At 48.6% G+C, this 19,500-nt stretch overlaps 8 protein-coding genes across 8 annotated transcripts; 6 read left to right on the top strand and 2 right to left on the bottom strand.

Moving 5' to 3' along the window:
• The first annotated feature begins 261 nt into the window (after positions 1-261).
• Positions 262-2,878, top strand: HD556DRAFT_1387793 (P-loop containing nucleoside triphosphate hydrolase protein). The gene is made up of 9 exons (XM_041303463.1): positions 262-657; positions 703-722; positions 779-792; positions 843-891; positions 945-1,131; positions 1,188-1,449; positions 1,503-1,581; positions 1,643-1,949; positions 2,107-2,878. The coding sequence occupies exons 1-9, from the start codon at positions 383-385 to the stop codon at positions 2,798-2,800; spliced, it is 1,887 nt and encodes a 628-aa protein (XP_041157812.1). The 5' UTR covers positions 262-382; the 3' UTR covers positions 2,801-2,878.
• A 397-nt stretch (positions 2,879-3,275) lies between these two features.
• On the top strand, positions 3,276-4,361 carry HD556DRAFT_1241482 (uracil-DNA glycosylase; the record flags this gene model as incomplete). Its single annotated transcript, XM_041298206.1, has 8 exons — positions 3,276-3,335; positions 3,394-3,445; positions 3,496-3,563; positions 3,619-3,649; positions 3,697-3,802; positions 3,854-4,070; positions 4,127-4,146; positions 4,196-4,361. 8 exons carry the CDS (start codon positions 3,276-3,278, stop codon positions 4,359-4,361), a joined length of 720 nt encoding a protein of 239 aa, XP_041157813.1.
• Positions 4,362-4,437: 76 nt separating this feature from the next.
• On the bottom strand, positions 4,438-8,645 carry HD556DRAFT_1433103 (PAB-dependent poly-A-specific ribonuclease subunit PAN2; the record flags this gene model as incomplete). Its single annotated transcript, XM_041305192.1, has 16 exons — positions 4,438-4,674; positions 4,731-4,978; positions 5,031-5,165; positions 5,211-5,391; positions 5,447-5,552; positions 5,606-5,718; positions 5,768-5,880; positions 5,935-5,995; positions 6,048-6,353; positions 6,406-6,958; positions 7,010-7,119; positions 7,165-7,423; positions 7,475-7,677; positions 7,723-7,927; positions 7,976-8,302; positions 8,353-8,645. The coding sequence occupies 16 exons, from the start codon at positions 8,643-8,645 to the stop codon at positions 4,438-4,440; spliced, it is 3,450 nt and encodes a 1,149-aa protein (XP_041157814.1).
• A 153-nt stretch (positions 8,646-8,798) lies between these two features.
• On the top strand, positions 8,799-9,342 carry HD556DRAFT_1241530 (PDCD5-related protein; the record flags this gene model as incomplete). Its single annotated transcript, XM_041298208.1, has 4 exons — positions 8,799-8,934; positions 9,004-9,131; positions 9,187-9,231; positions 9,301-9,342. 4 exons carry the CDS (start codon positions 8,799-8,801, stop codon positions 9,340-9,342), a joined length of 351 nt encoding a protein of 116 aa, XP_041157815.1.
• Positions 9,343-9,595: 253 nt separating this feature from the next.
• Positions 9,596-11,130, bottom strand: HD556DRAFT_667889 (uncharacterized protein). The gene is made up of 3 exons (XM_041311254.1): positions 10,894-11,130; positions 10,510-10,844; positions 9,596-10,460 (listed from the first exon to the last, which is right to left on the bottom strand). Exons 1-3 carry the CDS (start codon positions 10,974-10,976, stop codon positions 9,793-9,795), a joined length of 1,086 nt encoding a protein of 361 aa, XP_041157816.1. The 5' UTR covers positions 10,977-11,130; the 3' UTR covers positions 9,596-9,792.
• Positions 11,131-11,995: 865 nt separating this feature from the next.
• On the top strand, positions 11,996-13,241 carry HD556DRAFT_1241413 (uncharacterized protein; the record flags this gene model as incomplete). Its single annotated transcript, XM_041298198.1, has 5 exons — positions 11,996-12,128; positions 12,186-12,458; positions 12,507-12,620; positions 12,684-13,049; positions 13,108-13,241. The coding sequence occupies 5 exons, from the start codon at positions 11,996-11,998 to the stop codon at positions 13,239-13,241; spliced, it is 1,020 nt and encodes a 339-aa protein (XP_041157817.1).
• Positions 13,242-13,596: 355 nt separating this feature from the next.
• Positions 13,597-16,136, top strand: HD556DRAFT_1387836 (uncharacterized protein). The gene is made up of 14 exons (XM_041303464.1): positions 13,597-13,788; positions 13,840-14,238; positions 14,292-14,324; positions 14,378-14,397; positions 14,447-14,461; positions 14,509-14,547; positions 14,603-14,631; positions 14,696-14,709; positions 14,778-14,810; positions 14,971-15,030; positions 15,081-15,215; positions 15,266-15,485; positions 15,541-15,592; positions 15,640-16,136. The coding sequence occupies exons 2-14, from the start codon at positions 14,088-14,090 to the stop codon at positions 15,823-15,825; spliced, it is 987 nt and encodes a 328-aa protein (XP_041157818.1). The 5' UTR covers positions 13,597-13,788; positions 13,840-14,087; the 3' UTR covers positions 15,826-16,136.
• Positions 16,137-16,840: 704 nt separating this feature from the next.
• Positions 16,841-18,597, top strand: HD556DRAFT_668388 (uncharacterized protein). Its single transcript, XM_041311255.1, has 3 exons — positions 16,841-17,584; positions 17,637-17,981; positions 18,241-18,597. Exons 1-3 carry the CDS (start codon positions 17,109-17,111, stop codon positions 18,353-18,355), a joined length of 936 nt encoding a protein of 311 aa, XP_041157819.1. The 5' UTR covers positions 16,841-17,108; the 3' UTR covers positions 18,356-18,597.
• Positions 18,598-19,500: the final 903 nt, after the last annotated feature.

Genomic DNA, 19,500 nt, shown 5'->3' on the forward strand with positions numbered 1-19,500 from the left:
TAGAAGTCCAGGAGTTGTCATCATATCATTTTTAACAATGACAATGACATCCTTAGAGGATGCTGCAGACCGTCGCCGTGGAAGAATGGGAGAAATACTGTGACGTTGGGTGCCATTGATCAACTGGCTGTAAATCCCTAGTTAAATGAGGGAGTTCAGGAGTGGTGCCCTCCCTTATGCCAGCTCATTTAGTCGCAGCCTAAAATGGTTTAGTAAGCAAAAGCTTAAACGCGTTAACGCGTCTTAGACACGCGTTATTTTCGACAACCTCGCGGATTCCGGAAGCAAATTTACGAGGTCAAAAGTAATTGAGACAACTTCACTTCAAGGGCTTTTGTTGTGTGGATATATATCGAAACTGAAGAACAAACAGTTGTGTTATATGTTTGCTAGACTTCAAGTTCATTGTTTTATTCGACCGACTCGAATGAATAACTTGAAAGTACAAAGGACGCACTTGCCCCGACACGTGTCAATGACCGCCATCAAACCTCGCATTCAACCTTCACCACTACCTGTTCTCAATAGCGTACCTATCTCAAGCCACAGCACAAGTCCAGAATCTACAGTCATGACTACAGACAAAAAGCACTTCACTTCGAAGCGGTTTGTAGATGCACCCATCTCACAGCTATCCAAGGCTGGAATCAGACATGAGTACGTCCCATAGTCTTCGATCCCCCACATGCTGACGTCGCGTAGGTTTCTTACAGATGTACAAGGTCAGTCTCATGCACATTATATAATGCAGCTGAGTTGATGCAGTAGCACATGTCAGACGCCACACTTGAAGTGGGTGGCATCGATAATCGGTCTACTAAGCTGATGGTTGTACACTGTAGGATGCTTTGTCGGGCATCGATCTCCTCGTGCAGGCCAAAACTGGAACTGGTGTGTAGTATGATTAGATTGTTCACTCCCAGACTGTTGAACCCTACGCATAGGGAAAACTACAGCGTTTCTTCTCCCTGCCATAGAGCGGCTTGCCTCCTCCAGATCAGCTTCCTCCGACGTGGGCAAGATTCTTGTTATAGCGCCTACACGGGAGCTGGTGCTTCAAATCGAGGAAGAGGCAATGTCCCTTCTTGCACACCACCCATACGGTGTGCAGTCTGTTATCGGAGGTACAAAGTGGGCATTCTTTCCCATTCTTTGCCGCATATCATGATGTATATTAACACTTGCAGCATAAACACAGAGAAAACCCGTCTTAACTCTCCCACCGCTCGCGCCGACATCCTAATTGCCACTCCCGGTCGGCTCCTCGACCATCTGACTTCGGGACTCGCCCTCCGCCCAACTGTGCTCATTCTGGACGAGGCAGATAGGCTACTCGATCAAGGATTTCGCAAGGATCTAGAACGCATTCTGGGATTCTTGCCTGATAGACGGGGAACAAGGCGACAATGTATGCTATTTTCTGCAACTTTTGACAATGCGATCAAGAAGGTGGGTGGATTTTTTGTGTAAGAATAACAGGCACTGATCGTTTTGGGGAGTAGATTGCAAAGATTTACCTAGATCCAAATTATAAATTCATATCTACGCTCCACGCGGACGAGATCAACACACACGAACATGGTGTGTGCATCTTTTCCATAATATATCAATGAAATAACAAAGTGACACATATGTAACATAGTTCCCCAGAGTTACCTCATAACGCCCCTCGAAGACATCCTTCCGACACTTGTTTCCCTCCTCAAGCAGGCGGGTCCGCAAGCAAAAGCAATGTTGTTTTGTACAACGGCACGTGGAACGGCCGTTGTCGCGAGTGTCTTGCAACAAGTGTCTGCTGGACCACAATCTATGCTTCCCCCAATCTACCAGATTCAAAGCCGTATGTCACAGGCTGCGCGTACACGTGCCGCACAGGAGTTCCGCGATGCCCCGGAGGGTGCGATTTTGGTTACCAGCGATGTGACTGCAAGAGGGATGGATTTTCCGAGGTGGGTCTCCTATCAAATCTCAAAGTATCCTCAGTCCCTTCGTTGGCCAAACAATCATGCTGTTGTCTGATCATTTTTTATTGATCATTTTTATTTCATATCTTGCCCTGCAGTCTACTTTCTCTTCATCGCAAGGTGTGCTGACATTATCCTACAGCGTAACACACATCATCCAGCTTTCCCTCCCTAGCTCGCCCGCACAATACATTCACCGCCTCGGCCGAACCGCACGCGCAGGGGCTGCTGGTGAAGGCATATTAATCCTCATGCCGGATGAACAGTTCTTTTTACGGCTGCCAGAGATCGCCTCGCTTCCGTTAAAGCCCTACACACAGCTTGAACACACCGGTAATTTGAAGTTTAAGTTGGATGACCGCTCCATCGGTCAAGCATATTCCGCTTGGCTTGGGTTCTACAAGTCCTGGCTAAAGCAGCTGCGATGGTCACCTACGGAATTGGTGGAACAGGGCGCGGTATGGGCGCAGTGCTTAGGGTGGCCGAGTGTGACGGAAGTCGGCAGTGGACCTAGTACTCTTAGTGGTGCTCCAGCGCAAAGAGGCGCAAGGGGTGGAAATGCAGTGGCAACATGGATCCCGCCACCTATCGCGAAGCGCACGGTAGGAATGATGGGTCTGCGTGGAACGCCGGGGCTGAATGTGGTAGATCGCCTGGACGACGCGGGCGATGGCCCAGCTCGGAATGCGGGAGGAGGGAGACGTGGAGGGGGAAGTGGACGCGGACGCGGGAAGCTGCTTCCAAACGCAGAAAAACCGCACACAGAAGGAGCAAGCGATAATACGACTGCGCGCACACAAAGGATCAGAAGGGGCAAGGCGAAGGCGGGACAATGAAATGGTTTATATCTCTTGGGAAGAAGTTGGTAGTTAGAGCTGTTAGAGTCTGAAATTGTGCCTATACCTCAATGCATCGTTAATCGATTGTCTGAATTCAAACTGCAGCGCTGAACGACTCAAATATAATATATGAATTTTAGTCTGACCACATAAGCTCAATTTCACTAATAGGTCACGTGCCATGTAGCCAGGCGCGTCCAACTTGGTATGTCGCGTCTTACTCAATGCTTTCAATTCGTCCTATGGCTTCAGTGTCACGAAAGCGCGCGGCTAGATCTGTGAACTCCAGCTCTACAAAAAGGCGTAAGATCCAGGCTGAAAGGTACACCATTTTGCAAGTGCTTCCGATAAAGTGTAGTTAACTTCAAGTGCTTGTAGTTCAACGGTCACTGTTGCAACAGTCGTAGAAGTATCATGTCAGGGCAGTGCACCTGACATAAAGGCTGTTATAGAGAACTTGGAACACGAGACCATGGGAAGTTCTTGGAGGACTGCGTTAGACAAGGAATTCATGAAGCCGTATTTCCAGAAGGTGTGTCTTTACTCATCCCCTCTGGTAATCTCTCCTCTGAGTACTCCATTCGCTTCAGCTCAAAGAATTTCTCATTGCGGAGCATCTTACGCACACCGTATACCCAAAACGTAAGATACTCATCTCGTTTGTCGATACGACGTTACAAAACCCTCTATAGTGAACGATGTCTACTCTTGGTCACGATTGACCCCACTTGACTCTGTGAAAGCTGTTATATTAGGCCAGGTGCGCGTTGCGTAATTTTATACGCGTTTCATCACTTACCATGGCACTCGACAAGGATCCATATCATAATGTTGGACAAGCGCACGGTACGTATGTTTAATTCACTAAGGATATATCTAATACAATGGTTTAGGGCTCTCTTTCTCCGTTCTCCCTCCAACTAAGCTCCCTGGCTCCCTGAGGAATATTTATAAGCAACTTTCGAGCGACATCCCCACTTTCAAAGTCCCCACGTCTGGGTTTGTCGCACCACTAGCTCCAAGCTTGCAATTCACTTACTCTTTACACAGGGATCTGACGCCTATGGCAAAGGCTGGAGTTCTCTGGTTGAACACCTGCTTGACTGTACGGGCGCATAATGCCAACTCGCATTCAAAAAAAGGCTGGGAGACCTTCACCGATGCTGTTATCCGAGCTGTCCTCGACCGACCGGACGGAAGAGGGGTTGTCTTCTTTGCCTGGGGTTTGCCTGCCCAAAAACTATACGACAGACTTGGGATTGACGAGGTGTGTGCCAGCCATTTACTATTCTGTTTGGGGGAAACTGACTCAAGGCCGAGAAGAAAAAACATCTGGTGTTAAGGTACGCTTTGACTTCCTTTATTGATTGACACATTGAAATTATGTCTCAGATCTCCACATCCTTCTCCTCTTTCAGCTCATCGGGGCTTCCTTGGAAACGCTCACTTCAAGAAAGCCAATGAATGGCTGCGGAAGACACACGGAGAAGAGATTGATTGGGCAGCTCTCAATTCTGTTCCACCTTCAGATGCAGTTCGCCACATCTCAACGACATGAATGGTAAGGAAAGCGAATGCAATTGCTACACAAAACATAATCGTTGCTTAGATTACATGCATGTAACAGATCCTCCTCATCGATGCCTCTGGTTGTTCCAAATCTGACTTTGCCCACCAATTCCGAACTGTCCCATATCAGGAGGGGCAAAGAATGCTGGATTAGATATGGGAAAGTTCACAGCATTGAACGGCGATTGCGCAAAATTCTGATTTATCATGGGGAACTGTGCTATAGACGAGGCCTGTGTAGCAGGAACGGGCGAGCGTGTTGTGTTTGGTCGTACGCCTGGCTGGGGTGGCGGTTTCCAGTTCTGACGTGGCCAATCAACATTGTGCGGAAAAGAAAAGAATAGTAGCAAACACTTACATATTGCTTCCCTTCACGATACAGCTCGTCCAGCTTTTCGTCAAAGACGCCGCGCTCTTCAAAATCATGATAAGCTTTGTACAACCTAAGCGCACTTCGAGCGTCCTCGATCGAATCGTGCGTGTCAGTTTGAATGTGTTCATGGAGGACGAACCAGGACAGGAAACGCAGTGATAGTCGTCGCTGGCGGTTATGCAGAAAGTACAAGTCAACTGTGTCTATGACTTGCTCTGGGGGTACGAATATATCTGATCATGAGGACGGTTAGTAAGTGGTCCTTGTTAAAATGCTGGAACATACTGATTATGCGGAAATCTTTCGAGAGTCCGTGCCCAATGAATATACATCCCCGGTCGACAAGCACCCTGAGCTTTTTGTACACAAGTTTCAAAGGTGTCAATGTGTACCGCGACAAATGCGGATCAAGGTCACCAACTGTCACAGTGTCAGCCATGAAAAAGAATACTGGACTACACTCACATTTGATACCAGAAAACTCAGTCAGATAATCGACAATGACCTCGCTCGTATGGATATGGTCGTCAATGAACGGGACACCTTCTTTCGGACCATCGCCCCTAAGGACAGACACGCGAGCAAGACTGAGCCGTGCAGGGCGGATGACACGGTTGGTACCATCCGAACGGTACTCTGTTTCTTCCTAGCAAGCGAGGATACATAAAGACAGTCCAACGGAAATTGTACACAAAGCATACCTGCTGCATGGAGACAAATTCAGCATCAATTGCGACAAGTGTTCCGGGTTTAGGGAGTTCTTCAAAGCGGAGGCATTCGTGCTGGATGATATTCTCGTCGCGATTCCTATGCGCTAAAGATGAAAAGAGTGAAGCTGTCACGAAATGAATGTAACTAACACAGAGATAGAGGTATCTAGGCTCAATATCGACGGGTCCAATTGGTCTGGAAGGCCGCTGTAGTCGAGCCGTTCTCGGACATCGACACGCTCAAAATATAAGATAGCCGGGACCTGCTTCATCTTGAGTTTATTGGTGCACAGAAGAGACATCACAATTGACCTTCCACGTGCTTGGAAAGCTCAACGCCTCTTCTTCTGATATGTTACGCACAACGAAATCGTTGAAAAGAAACCAGGCACTCTTGAGATTCGGGCGGCCCTCCGCTTCAGGAACTGTGTCGTTGTCAGTGGGTATTACGTTAGTAACAGCTATAATAAAAGGCCCACCCTTAACAATCGCAACGAGATGCGAGTGTCTTTCTTTCGTCATAATTTGCACCACCATGGCCTATACAAACCAAAAATAAGCGCAACAGTAACAAGTAAAAAAATTAACTCACTCTCAGTTCATACACAACTCCCGTTGCCTCATCCACGCCATCAACCTCGCCTCTCACCTCCACCGATGGGCTCAAAAATCTCGACTGCCTGTTGTCTAACCATAGCTTCAGGTTTTCTTCATTGTAGACACTTGCATTGACCGCAAGTACAGGTGGAAGCTCCGATGAAGGTATTGAGCGTCGGGAGCTGAAAGCGCCAAATTGCTTGCACGTCTGACACGTTGCCTTATATGTCATCTGGCGAATCAGGGAAGCGCGGAGGATACTAGCGAAGTCTGTTGCAGGAGGGGGATCTGAAGGTGTGAGCTGATTACCTCCGTCAGGATCACAAGCTAGTATGCGTATGAAGTGTCCTCACTCTGCGCGGGTAAACCATATCGACAACATGGGTCATGTTCTCTTTCTCCCTCACAGCCTTGCAGCTCATACATGTGATGATGTTCTTCGCGTCTATACCGAGGAGCTGTGTAATAGGGGCAGCTGCAGGTGAATGCGTGTCCTCCTGGAATGGCTGGTGTATGAGGCATGGATTGTGTGGGAAGGAGTTCCCTTCAAGCGAAAGATGGTCAACGAGGAAACGGTGGAATGACTGAATCATATGGGCATAGTCGACTTCAGTGGGCTCGCGCCCGTAATCGATCAACTCGATCTGGTTTTGACTTTGAGCTAGCACACCAACGGTCTTGCAGAAGTTCCCTCCTTGGCAGTTTGTGCCGCCCGCATCCTCGAGCATCCGTGCCACAAAACCGAGCTCGCACAGTAGACAGTGTTCTCTTGGACAATTGGTTGTGATATGCGACTTGGCGAGGCGCCGTATCGGAAGCGTGTAGTGCATGACCTGGAGCATTGAATTCGTGTAGGAGTTGAGGATATGTGTCTCAAGACCACTGTACGGTGTTTTATTGTAAAAGCTGCAAAAACATTCATGAAAGCCGTCAGAAGTAAAGATAGAGAGCGCGCACCCAAAATCGAAATCCTCCACCCCAAACTTCGAGTACTCTATTTCTACCTTTCGATAAATTCGAGGTACCTCCTCGACGCTGTCGTCGATGCTTAGTGCTTCCAGCTCGAGCTATGTCCTGTCAATTAAGCATAATAAAACAATGATCACACTCACATCATCTCTTTTGCCCTTTCCACTTCTGAACCGCCCTTGATCTTTGGCAGTAGTCACAGGCACACGGTTCCTCCGCCCACGGAGCTCCTTCGGAAGAGCCGCGTATGCAATATTGTCGTTCATCTTCATAGTACTTAAGACCTGTGGCGGGATTTTAGGCGGAGGTGGACTCAAGATTCCAGAACGCGGAAGGAATTGTGGTGTCCAAGAGGAAAGTAGCAGAGTGTTGTAGTGTGGCATACCGATAGAGTTGAGGGGTCTTTGGTGTATTGAAGTCAGTAAGGGGTATGAACGACGAAAGATAACTCACATAGAATCTGTCCAGTTGATATCAGGGGGTGCTTCGGGAGCATCAGCCCATTCGATGGGTTGGCCTTCGAAACCATTGAAAAGTGGCTCTGCGTCCTCTGCGATGGCTGTCATGAGGTGAATGGCACCGAGCGCGTCGCCAAAAGCGAGGAACGAGCCGTTGGACGACACAGCTGTTGAGCTGATGTAGGATGTGGTCTCGAGCTGCAATACATGAGCGATTAAGTTCTGGGAGTATTACTAACATACCTGATAAAACCCGGAGACATTACTATAATCAGATACATCGACAACGTTCACCAGACCTTGCGCAGAGGTAACTACGAGGCTAGAAGAATGTTTAGGTAGGATATCAATGAAGGCAGGACCCTCCTGGAATGGTACGGGAGGGAGAGGACGCATCGTACGCAGGTCATATACTTTCACCAGGGGATCAGGAAAATCGTGACCGCGCCTGCAACGCATAAGTAGTATTTCCATACACAGATCAGACGTTGCTAACCTGATACTCCACCCAATTGTGTAGAAATAGTTTCCACTCGTTTGGAGGTCTTGTACACCACTACTATGTGCTAACACCGAGTTCTCTCCGTTCTCGCGCAGAAGCGCAGTGCGAGGGTCATATGCACGCACGTGCCCATCCGTGAGCGCTGCAAGGAGCGTGGAATGTGAGAACTGGAGGTGTGTCGCGACGGATGAGGAGGTAGCAACACGGATGGGGTTGCCTGTCATTGCATTCAAGAGGACAAGCTCAGGTGTAGATGTCGAAGCTGCAAGGACATTGGAAGTATAAGTATTGTTCGAGAACGCTGTAAGAGTAGAGGTTGATCTGCAGCTTTCATGAAAGAATACACGGCGTAGTATTGGAAAATCACGTACTGAAAGAACCATTTGTTCATCCCACCTTTGGCCCACGAGCCGATGCCTTCACCTGCAGCACCAAGTGCCCTGACATAGTTGTCTCCTGCCACAATCTGCTTGACCGGAAGAGCACCGCCAACGGGGAAAGACACGGCACGGAGGCCCTGTATTGTGTGCAGCGCAACGACCGTGCCTACACTAGTCCCGGACCAGAGCGTGTCAGAGACGGGGTCAAAGCTAAGGGCAGTGACTGGCTGGGCATAGTCGTGTAGCGTCGCAATCGGGTCTATCATGTGGTACGATGTCGACATTGTGCTGTAGTCATGTACAAAATTGATGTGGTCGCTGTTTAGATCGACGAGCTCGCGGTAACGGAAGCAATTCACCAAATAGTTCCCATATCTAATCTCATCCTGACCGGTGATCCCTATTACAATAACTTTCACAACTTCAAACACCCATCCATGGAGAATCTACAGGGCTTGTCACCACAAAACCCAAATGTATCAGCAGAAGAGGAGTCAAAGCGGAAGGTAGCTGAAGATGAAATGCGCCGGGATATGATGGCGACCATCCTCGACAGTGCTGCCCGAGAGCGATGTGCGTACTCCTTCCTGTTTCTAGCTTAGTTCCCGTACTCAATATCACCATTTTGTATTCACTACCAAGTATCCCGCATCGCCCTTGTGAGCCCGGACAGATCGCGGCAAGTCGAGACCATCATTATGCGGATGGCTCAGTCAGGACAGCTGCGGGGACGTGTGAGCGAGCAGCAGTTGATCGACCTTCTTGATCAGGTGTGTAATCTTTCTCGTATAAGTGCATACAGTGTGCTGGATGTAATGTATTTAGATGGAGGACGCACGGTCCAAGACAACTACGAAGACCACGATAGTAGTGAGTATTCGACCACATCACTGACATAACCTTTGAGACGGAAGATTGCTGATCATGATTACCAACTAGTACCAGCGCAGGCGAGACTTTGATGATGAAGATGATTTTTAGATGTTTCATTGATGTACTCCAGCTCATCGCTTTGATAACGCGATACATATAATTCATTATCACTCACCATGCTCCTCGATCATGAACCATCCCACCCCTGTTAGTGCCCTGCCCTCGCCACGTCGAATGCTGCAATACTCGCCGTTAGCATTTCCTGTCAAGTTATCAAAACTTTGTCTCGGCCCGTCCATAGCTGCAGCTTTTTGCTGTCACTGACAACTATATGCTGATGCGTAATAAAACATCGTGACACGGAAGCCTTCTTGCAAGTGTGTAGTTGGCAGCTAATTCGACGAGGTATAACAAACCGAACGTGGCCCACGAACTATGGTCGACGTTGATCTAAGAGAGGAATTTATTGTCTGCATCCGCTGAACTTTGATTCGAAATGACCAGGTCATTGGGATGGTACAGAAAACATAACAGGAACTTGGAAAGGAAACAAAAAAGCTATCTCCTTGCCTTCATTTTCTTGTGTAAAGTCGTCTTTGCCTTCTCGAATCTTGTGCGCTTCTTCAGTCGCGGCTCGTCATTGTTTGCATCCTCAATATCTCCCTTCCATGTGGTTCGCGATCTGGATAAGGCATCGCCTTTTTTACCCCGTTGCCTTAGCTCTTCATATCCATCGCCAAGCACTCCCGTCTTCGTGCGCCCGATTGAGTGAAGCACATCCGCGAATTCATCCTCCAGGCCCCGGCCTCTCTTCCTGCCCTTTCCAGCTCCCGTACCTCCGAGTGCCAAATCCTCTTCATCCTTTCGTCGCCTGCGCGCCTCGGTTTTCTTCATTACTAACCGAGTGAAATTATCTTCCTCGAAGTCCTTGATACGTTGGATCTCGCGGGCGCGGTCGGACGCGAAGGAGGGCATCGAGCCCAGACCAGATATACCTTCGACGTGCGGGCGCGAGGGGTCTTGGTGGAGGAGGGTGGAGAGTGCTTTAGGAACAGGTTGTCGTGTAGAACGCTTGTCGGCGGCTGTCGTGTAGGGCATAGGTGCGAGTTTGGGAGGGCGGTATATCGCATCGGGGTCTTCGACGTTGGGATGGGCGTCTCGGTCCTCGTCGGAGTGCCGCTCGTTGTCGACGAGGTTTTGAGGGTTTGGACGGAAGGCGAGGGGATCTGAGAGGTATATCAGCAAGGAGTTGTTATTAAAGCATAAAAAACACACCTTCGGCCACATCTTTGCCAGAAGACACTTCTTCAGCCACTCTAACCAGCTTTTCGATCTGGTATCGCATCCTGCTTTCCAGGACATTTATTTTTTCGAGTACCACGCGACCCTCTATCAAAGAGTCGACCAAATCACCAGCGCCAGATCCCCGCGCCTCTCGATCGACCGTGCTGAAAGGGGACATGTTCGATGTTCTCTCTGTTAATGAGTCACCAGTTGCTCGGCGTGCGGAGAGTAGGACAAGTGATTGTAAGTACGACAAAAGCAGGTGGTGTTTGAGGGAAAGTAGAGATATTCCGTGCGTCATATCCATGTCGTCTTCAGATTTTGATCTAGAGCAAGGTCAATGAGAGTTGGACTATCATGAATGCCAACTCTTACTTTTGTTGGAGCAATTCTCGCACTGATGACATGCTAGAAGTCATTTCCTCGAGTATGCCGCAAAGGACTTGTGCATCCGCCATTTCCGGCAGGATGATGCAGCTCGTTGCTGTATACGATGCGTTCGTTGGACTAGAAAGTAGACTCCAGAAGATCTGTAGGAGGGGTTATGACAAAATCAACCAATTGTACAGTTGCACAGTGAAGTTTAAAATTTCAAGTTGTCAAATCATAAAAGGAAATTTTTGTGCGTTATCAGCACGCTACATATTCAATTGTATTGACGACGTCGACTTCCCACCCGGTGGCCTCGTCAACTTTGGCAGACAACGCATTATTATATGTGGTGGCAGCCGACATGTAAACTACAGTACACTGCGCAAGAAAATCCTACAAATCCCACCTCCAGGCATGCCGCGGCGGGCCACGTGTCATTTGACTGTGGGGAAAAGTCAATATCGATATCGATCGGTTCGGATGCAAAAACAATGAAAGTCAGTCAACGGTTTTCTAGGCCGCCACTCTACTAGTTGGAGCGTAGTGCATGACATCTATCTCTTTTCAGAGCCCAGTGCGTTTCATCTTTTATGTGGAGACAGCAAAAGTAACCACTGGGACTTACCTGAGCGTGTGGGTGATGGGAGTTTGAAAGGAACGAGTCATTGGATAAACCTTTTTATACGAAGAAGCAATCAACAAACGGATAAGGCCGAATGCGCAGATCATACATATGTGCTTGCCTTACCCGCGGCTGACTTCCATTATTGTCTTGATCTCCTCGTGTGCACGGCCTTGCTCCTGCAGGCGCCTTGCGCCCTTCTCTTCTTCCTGTACTACTATGAATTCATATCCATCACAGATACCACCAAAACGCTATGATCTCGTCCAGGCATTTGATGCCATGGCACTCGCTGGCAAGCCAAATGAGAGCAAGCGACTACCTGACCCTCTCCCTGCCAACGGGAATCGGGCAAGTAGTTTCATAGGAGGTTTCAGTCCCGAAAGATTGGCAGTGAACGCGCTACTTGACACCACCAAGCGACAACCCACACGCAGCGGACAATCCTCTCTGAACAGTAAGGGCGTATTACCCCCACTACCAATGCCGCCTACCTTTGTAGTAGCCATTCCATCTCCTCAGACGGGGAAACAGTCGTTGACGATGCAGCACGCGCTCAATACCAAGCCACTGCCAGTCATCACTCCACCATCGCATCCTCACTCAGATTCCCTCCGTTCCCCTGACATCATGGCCTATCCCTCTATCTCCGTAGGAATGCGCTCGCGTCCAGCGCTCGATATCACACCCAAATCTCGACCGCGTGCTATCTCTGTACCCCTTTCCCCATCATCATCTTCGGCAACCAAGAACACCACACAATGTAGCAGCATGACAAAGCTCGGGAAGCGATGCTCGCGCCAAGTCAAGCTTCCCTCGACGCACTCTCATATTGACCCAATACCTGTCGTGTATTGTCATCAGCACCGTGACGCAATGTTTCATGCGCAAACCGGATTTTATGTCAGACAGAAAGGCATGCCAGATACATTTGTAGAATTTAGTGGTGAGCATCATATTCATCTCGTCTGATACGCTCTTCAACATAGGGCAGATTATATACCACAATACCTCCAACGCGATACCCAGCTGGCACTTAGAGTCGAAATGGAGAAAGCTGCCTCCACTTCGGACGTCCCTGGATATATCTACACGTACGAAATCCGAGGTTCGTCGCCATGAGTTTCCGAGCTCTTGATATTTACATCATCATCATTGGCATCCATGTTAGACCCGAAACGTCCTGGTGTAATTCAACTTAAAGTCGGGCGCGCTGTAAATCTCACAAAACGACTGGATCAATGGGGCAAACAATGTGGTTCGAAGATACCAATCGTCCGGGGGTGGTGGCCAGGCACAGTCGAAGACGAGAGTGACGACGACGGTACTAATGGGAGCCTGCTTACAGGAAACATCAAGGCGGGAGAACCGGGGCCATTGTGCCACCGTGTGGAGAGGTTGGTGCATATAGAGCTCGCGGACTTGGTGGTCCACACACCATATCTGGACTCCAAGTTTCCGAAAGTCGACAATTCAGACACCTCTCCTTCTACCTCTGGGTCGCCGAAGAAGGCTACGATGAAGCCCTGTCTCGATTGTAAGCGATTGTTATATTTATTATGCTGGCAATGTAGGATTTTTGACGCTGGGTCCAGGTGGTACTATACATAGGGAAATATTCGCATTTCCACGTCCTGAGAAGGGACGTTACAAGGGGCGAGAGTGGGAACTCCTCGTGAAACCCGTCATCGAGAAATGGGGCAAATTTGTATCGGAATACTATGCTTGAGCCATCACATGCAACACCCCTTCGGAGGGAGTTAATGGGAAGCCTTATACCCCTCAATTGATATCCACGGCGCAAGCCCCAGGATGACACGCTTTCCATCAGAGCTTTTGGCGTCTACGGTAAAATATTTGACTGTCGAAGGACTTTTGTAATTCTGACAGCACACATCTTGCCTTTCGGTATTACTCGAAACACTGCAACAGACACTTGTCACAACAGCTCTAGTCTCCCTCAGCCTCGCCTTGTACAGACTAAGTACTATAGATGAATGAAGACAGTCGTTCCTTATTTACTCGATTGTCACAGGTCAGTAAAAGTCCGCTCTGAATCCGACCTACATAATGGCCACACATCTAGCTTGTGTATCTCTATGCACTTAATTAGTTGTTGCTCGGCGTAAACCTCGTCATATCGAGGACTGAAAGCAGTGCGTGCCGCAGTGGGGGCAGAGAGCGTAGCGTGTGGTTCAGTGCCAAATCACGTTACGAAGCCTGTGCGGGCCGGTCTGCAGATGCTAGTAGCAGTCCTCTTCAAGTGTTTCTTGCTTGTGAGTAATCTGAGTCGGCCCGCGGATCCCGAGCGCTGAGCAAGTCCGTAGAAAACGTCTGCACTGTCAGGCCTTCAGGCCTGCAGGGGCCGCCTTCTTCCGGGACTAAATATTCCGCAGCTCGGATATAGCTAAGGGCGGTCAGGACAGTCATAGGCCCAATCAGATTCTCCCGTGGGGCAGATACTAGCCCACTGAAACTGTCAATCACGAACAGCTTTATCCATGCATTCAACCGGGCCGCGCGTATTGGTAACGAATGCGCTGTATGCCAGCGGTAATTATCTACTATATTTAGCATGAACATATCATCTTCATACGTCCACCAAGTCCCCCACTCACTCACTTGCAGCACTGACACCAGTCCCTCGAATACTATGACCATAGTCTCAGATGATCCCAATATGTGGCCGCTAATAAATTTCCAAATGATTCTCAGCTATTTTACAGGTTTGTAGAGAACATTCCGATGTTTTACTCAAAGTTTGACCATGATTTCGCAGTTGCAGCCTTGACTGCAGTGTTGTACGACTGGGGTGAGCAAGATATTTTATTTGGGAAATTATCGATGTTTAATCGTATCATCCAGTACTGGCTTTCGGACAGGAGGTAGGTTGGAAACTCGGTATCAGCCATCTCACTAATAATGATCTGGCAGTTTGAACTTATCTGGGTGAGTAAGATCTCATCGGAAGAACAATGCTCGGTTAAATCGGGCAGAGGAAACGCTGGTCCCTCATGACTGTTTTATATATCAGCGTATGTGCTAGCTTACGCATTGACACTGAGTTGTGCTTACTTCAACATATCCTAGGTGCGCTACACCGGAATAATATACTGTGTGTATGTTCGCAGTGCTTACAAGTTCAAGTTGGCACCGTACTAATGAGTTGTTTCTCATGGACAGCATAGTATTCCTGTGTATGTCTCTTTGCAAGCGTGCTCCTGTGTTTATGTCTTCTTCTTCTGATGAACCGTATCATGTGCAGCAACACTTCCGTCATTCTCGGTGACAGATGCAGTAAGTATTCTGTACAAACATCTGATTCTCGTCTAACTAACCCCTACATAGGGGTGAGTGTAATCGTTGACTAACTTCTTGAATTGATATAATGACTGAACTAGCTGTGAGTTCATTCGAAGAATAGAGCCCTCCGATGCTCATCATTTACTGGATTTTAGGCACTACTTATTACCTTGTACAATGGTGGATACCTGTCATCGTAAATGCAATGCTGGGCGGTGAGTTACTCGGCTGCAGTACTTCGGCATTGACTGAACCACCATGCAAGTTATTATGATCGCCCGATTAAATGCCATGTATCAGCGATCCCTAAAAATGTTCACCTTTCTCGTTTTAACCTTCCTGGCTAAAACGATCGCCTCTGGACTAATCAGTGTATTGGACAGTGGTCATATTTCAGGGGGTGAGCTTACAAACAACCTTAGCATATCAAGCTCATGGGATGAATTCCAGAAGAACTCGTTCTGTCCAATATCCATTGGTGCAGTTACCAAGGAGTGGACCTACTTATGAGAGCCGAGAATTGGATATTCTTCACTGCATGGGAGGTCCTCACATTGTGTCTTGCAGTCTGGATCGCTGCAAGACACTTCCGGGAACTGCCATCCACAGGTTCGGTCGTCGGGGACTGTTTCACGGTGTTGATCAAAACCCACATGCTTTACTTTGCAGCGTGAGCTCGTCATTTTTAATGTGTTTATCTCTTCCGCCGACGATGCATGCATTAGCTTTACTGCTATTTCTGGCTTAAACCTCGGCCTGCTGTCCCAAAGTATCTCGGTATGTCAATCTCAGTTTGCATTTAACCATTCTCACCGTTTCCAAAGGAGTCAACTTCTGTGGGAGCTGAAATGTATCTCGGCATTCTTCGAGTCTTCTCTTTCGTGCAGATGTTTCTGCTCGGACCACGCCTTATTATTGGCGTCCGAGAATATCACGATGCGCTCGTGGCCAACTCTAATGAAGGGATTGGCGTTATTACAATTGCTTTCCAGGAGCGCGCAATGTCTTAACTGACGGGGCTTAGCAGGTGAAACGAACGGAAGTTACAGCACTCTCGGGTATGCTGCAGTAGGTCGGCTCTTACTGCTTGCTCGTCTACGATGGAGTATTGGCCGGGTCGTTGATCATGATGAGGTCCGAGATTGATTTGTTGGAAGGTCAAAAGGAGAGAGCACGGCGCTTGAGTCTTGACGCTTTCGTGCCTTGGTATCCTTCTGGAGGATCTGTGGACATTGCTACGGAGACATGATTAGTTATTGTCTAGAGGTGATAAAATATTAACAAGGCAAATAATTAGGAGGCGTGACCGCCGTTGTTGAACCTTGAACTTTTGAGTTTCGGGGTCCTGGTAGTAGTCAGGGTGTCACCTGGTACCATATACAGTGTATCACTTTTGTGCTACGCTTACTAGACTCACAACAGGCGATGCCGTCCTCTCGAAGGCCTCGAGGCCTCTAAGTTCTGGCATGGATGATACGTTGGATTCGGAAAACAATTATCAAGTCTGACTCATTGTGGCAAGCTTTTCCGTACGTGTACGGTACACACGGTCGCATCTGATCGGAGTCAACGTCCTGATTCTGCTTCAGGTACCAGCCTCTGTACGAATGCTCTGGGAAAGCTCGCAACGCGTTCTTTGTGCGGCGCTGATTTTCCGGTTCGGGCACTTTCTGAAGGCACCAGGAGGGCCACACCCCACAACTATCAGTCTGACTCTTGTTCGGACCTTGATCTGGCGCACCGCGGACTTGTATCATGATCACGGTAGAGTGTGGTTGAGGTCGGCATTCCCCTTGTGACGATATAATTCTTGGTTGGAGTTGACATAATAATTTGTGAAACTTCTAGATGACCTACCGTTAATTTGGACGTTTAGAAAGTGTCTGCCCCCTGCTTCACAACTAAATGCCTTTGCACTCAGTGACACAACTTGCGAGTTGGAACACTGACATTGCTCATTCCCCTGCATGTCCTTGGCAAATGAGATATTCGATCGTCGGGTCAGCCGAAATACAGGATCACGAGACACGGGCAGTGCTATTTGTCTATCAGAATTCTGCATAGCATGAGAATCAGTCCCAAAGGCTCCTTTTGCTTCTTAGCACAGGATTGCCGTTTTCTGTCCACCCTGCTTTGTCGATGCGATGTCGGCATAGGATTGGGCGGGCATCATGATGATAAGTTATCGCTGCCGAGATAACTCATGTATCCGTCCAGGTATTTAATTTCTTATGGATGACACTATGTGTTTATACCACACCTCTTGTTCTTCTTCTCGCCCCACCATCCTGCCATGGCTACAAGTCACTACCAGGGACACTGCCGGACAAGTGCTCTGGAGGATGACAATCGCGATGATGCGGTCATTATGTCAAGGACCGCTAGTGTGACGCCATTGGCAGTCAACATTCCTTCGACACCACCACGCGTTAAACAACTATTTGGGCTGGTAACGCCCCCGGACTCTCGCCCACGACCCAACCTCTTTGGAATCCGTCCAACCTCTCCACCTCGTACCCCTGTACGACGTTCTGATGTCCCAAAGGACACAGAGTCGCTGACCGTCTCAGAAAACTCATCTGAACGGTCTAGCAATCAGTCAACTACTAACCCTCGTTGGCCTCCGCCAGGGCTTTTGACGCCTGATAACACGCCTCCGCGTCTTAGTAAACCACGATTCGTACCTGTCAGTCATAAGCAAGAGACGACCAAATCGGAGTTCAGTCTCTCTCTTCAAACCACATCGGCTGTGGTGGAGATTTCGGAAATGTGAGCATTATTTCTCCGCCTTCAGAATTCCTGATTTCAAGCCCACAACAAGTTTTAAACATCACGCGGAAATCATTCAGGACACCAGAAAATCGGAGCCAGTTACGACACAATGCAATGGCATAAAACCGATTAGAGCCCCTGATTCTTATCGCATCCCTCATATTGACCAGTATGCCGGCCTTCCTCCTTCTAATTCATCCGTGAATGTGAGGGCTTCGCAGCGCCGTCAATCCCAAGATATTGCTGCGAGACCAATAACTTACGTAAATTCGCAATACCATGGACTCACACTACGTTGCGATCAATGCCAACGTTCAGTCGAATCTCCAACTCAATACTGCTTTCAGCATGGACCTAAAAGTCCTGATACCCCTACCGTACTCACTGCACCGAAGTCTTCACAATGTCGTGGACTCACACTACGTGGCGTTCAATGCTCACGTCCAGTCAAACTTCCAGCTCAATACTGCTTTCAACATGGATCCCAAGATCCTAATACCCCTGTCATAGTCACTGCACCGAAGTCTTCGCAATGCCGTGGACTCACACTACGTGGCGTTCAATGCTCACGCTCAGTCAAACTTCCGGCTCAATACTGCTTTCAACATGATTCCCAAGATCCTAATACCCCTGTCATAGTCACCGCACCGAAGTCTTCGCAATGCCGTGGACTCACACTACGTGGCGTTCAATGCTCACGCTCAGTCAAACTTCCAGCTCAATACTGCTTTCAGCATGATTCCCAAGATCCTAATACCCCTGTCATAGTCACCGCACCGAAGTCTTCGCAATGCCGTGGACTCACACTACGTGGCGTCCAATGCTCACGTTCAGTCAAACTTCCAGCTCAATACTGCTTTCAACATGGATCCCAAGATCCTAATACCCCTGTCATAGTCACTGCACCGAAGTCTTCGCAATGCCGTGGACTCACACTACGTGGCGTTCAATGCTCACGCTCAGTCAAACTTCCGGCTCAATACTGCTTTCAACATGATTCCCAATATCCTAATACCCCTGTCATAGTCACCGCACCGGAGTCTTCGCAATGCCGTGGACTCACACTACGTGGCGTCCAATGCTCACGTTCAGTCAAACTTCCAGCTCAATACTGCTTTCAACATGATTCCCAAGATCCTAATACCCCTGTCATAGTCACCGCACCGAAGTCTTCGCAATGCCGTGGGCTCACACTACGTGGCGTTCAATGCTCACGTTCAGTCAAACTTCCAGCTCAATACTGCTTTCAACATGATTCCCAAGATCCTAATATCCTTGCCATACTCACCGCACCGAAATCTTCGCAATGCTGTGGACTCACGCTACGTGGCGTTCAATGCTCACGTTCAGTCAAATTTCCGGCTCAATACTGCTTCCAGCACGATTCCCAAAGTGCTAATACCCCCACCGCACCCACTGCACCGAAGCCTGTGACATATGTGAACTCGCAATGCCATGGGCTCACACTACGTGGCGTTCAATGCCGACGTTCAGTCAACCCTCCGGCTCAATATTGTTATCAGCATGGATCCCAAAGTAATAACAGCCCTACTAGTACCACACCCATCACACCGACGTTGGCAATAGAAGTGAATTCACGATGCCATGGACTCACGCAGGGTGGCATTCAGTGCCAACATTCAGTAAAATCTCCGACTCAATACTGCCATCAGCATGGATATCAAATAAATAACACCCCTGCCACACCCATAGCACCGCAACCGACGACAGAAGTGAATTTGCAGCGCCGACTTCCAGTCGAACCTCCAGTTCAATACCGTCATGAGCATGAGTATCAAGGCAACAACACCCCTACCACGCCCATCGCACCAACATTGACACCAGAAGTGAATTCACGGCGCAATGGACTCACACTGCTAGGTGGCATTCAACCAGTAACAGATGTGAATTCA

Source organism: Suillus plorans (genome assembly GCF_016647745.1).
Source record: "Suillus plorans strain S12 chromosome Unknown HD556scaffold_46, whole genome shotgun sequence".
In the NCBI taxonomy this organism is placed as follows: Eukaryota; Fungi; Basidiomycota; class Agaricomycetes; order Boletales; family Suillaceae; genus Suillus; species Suillus plorans.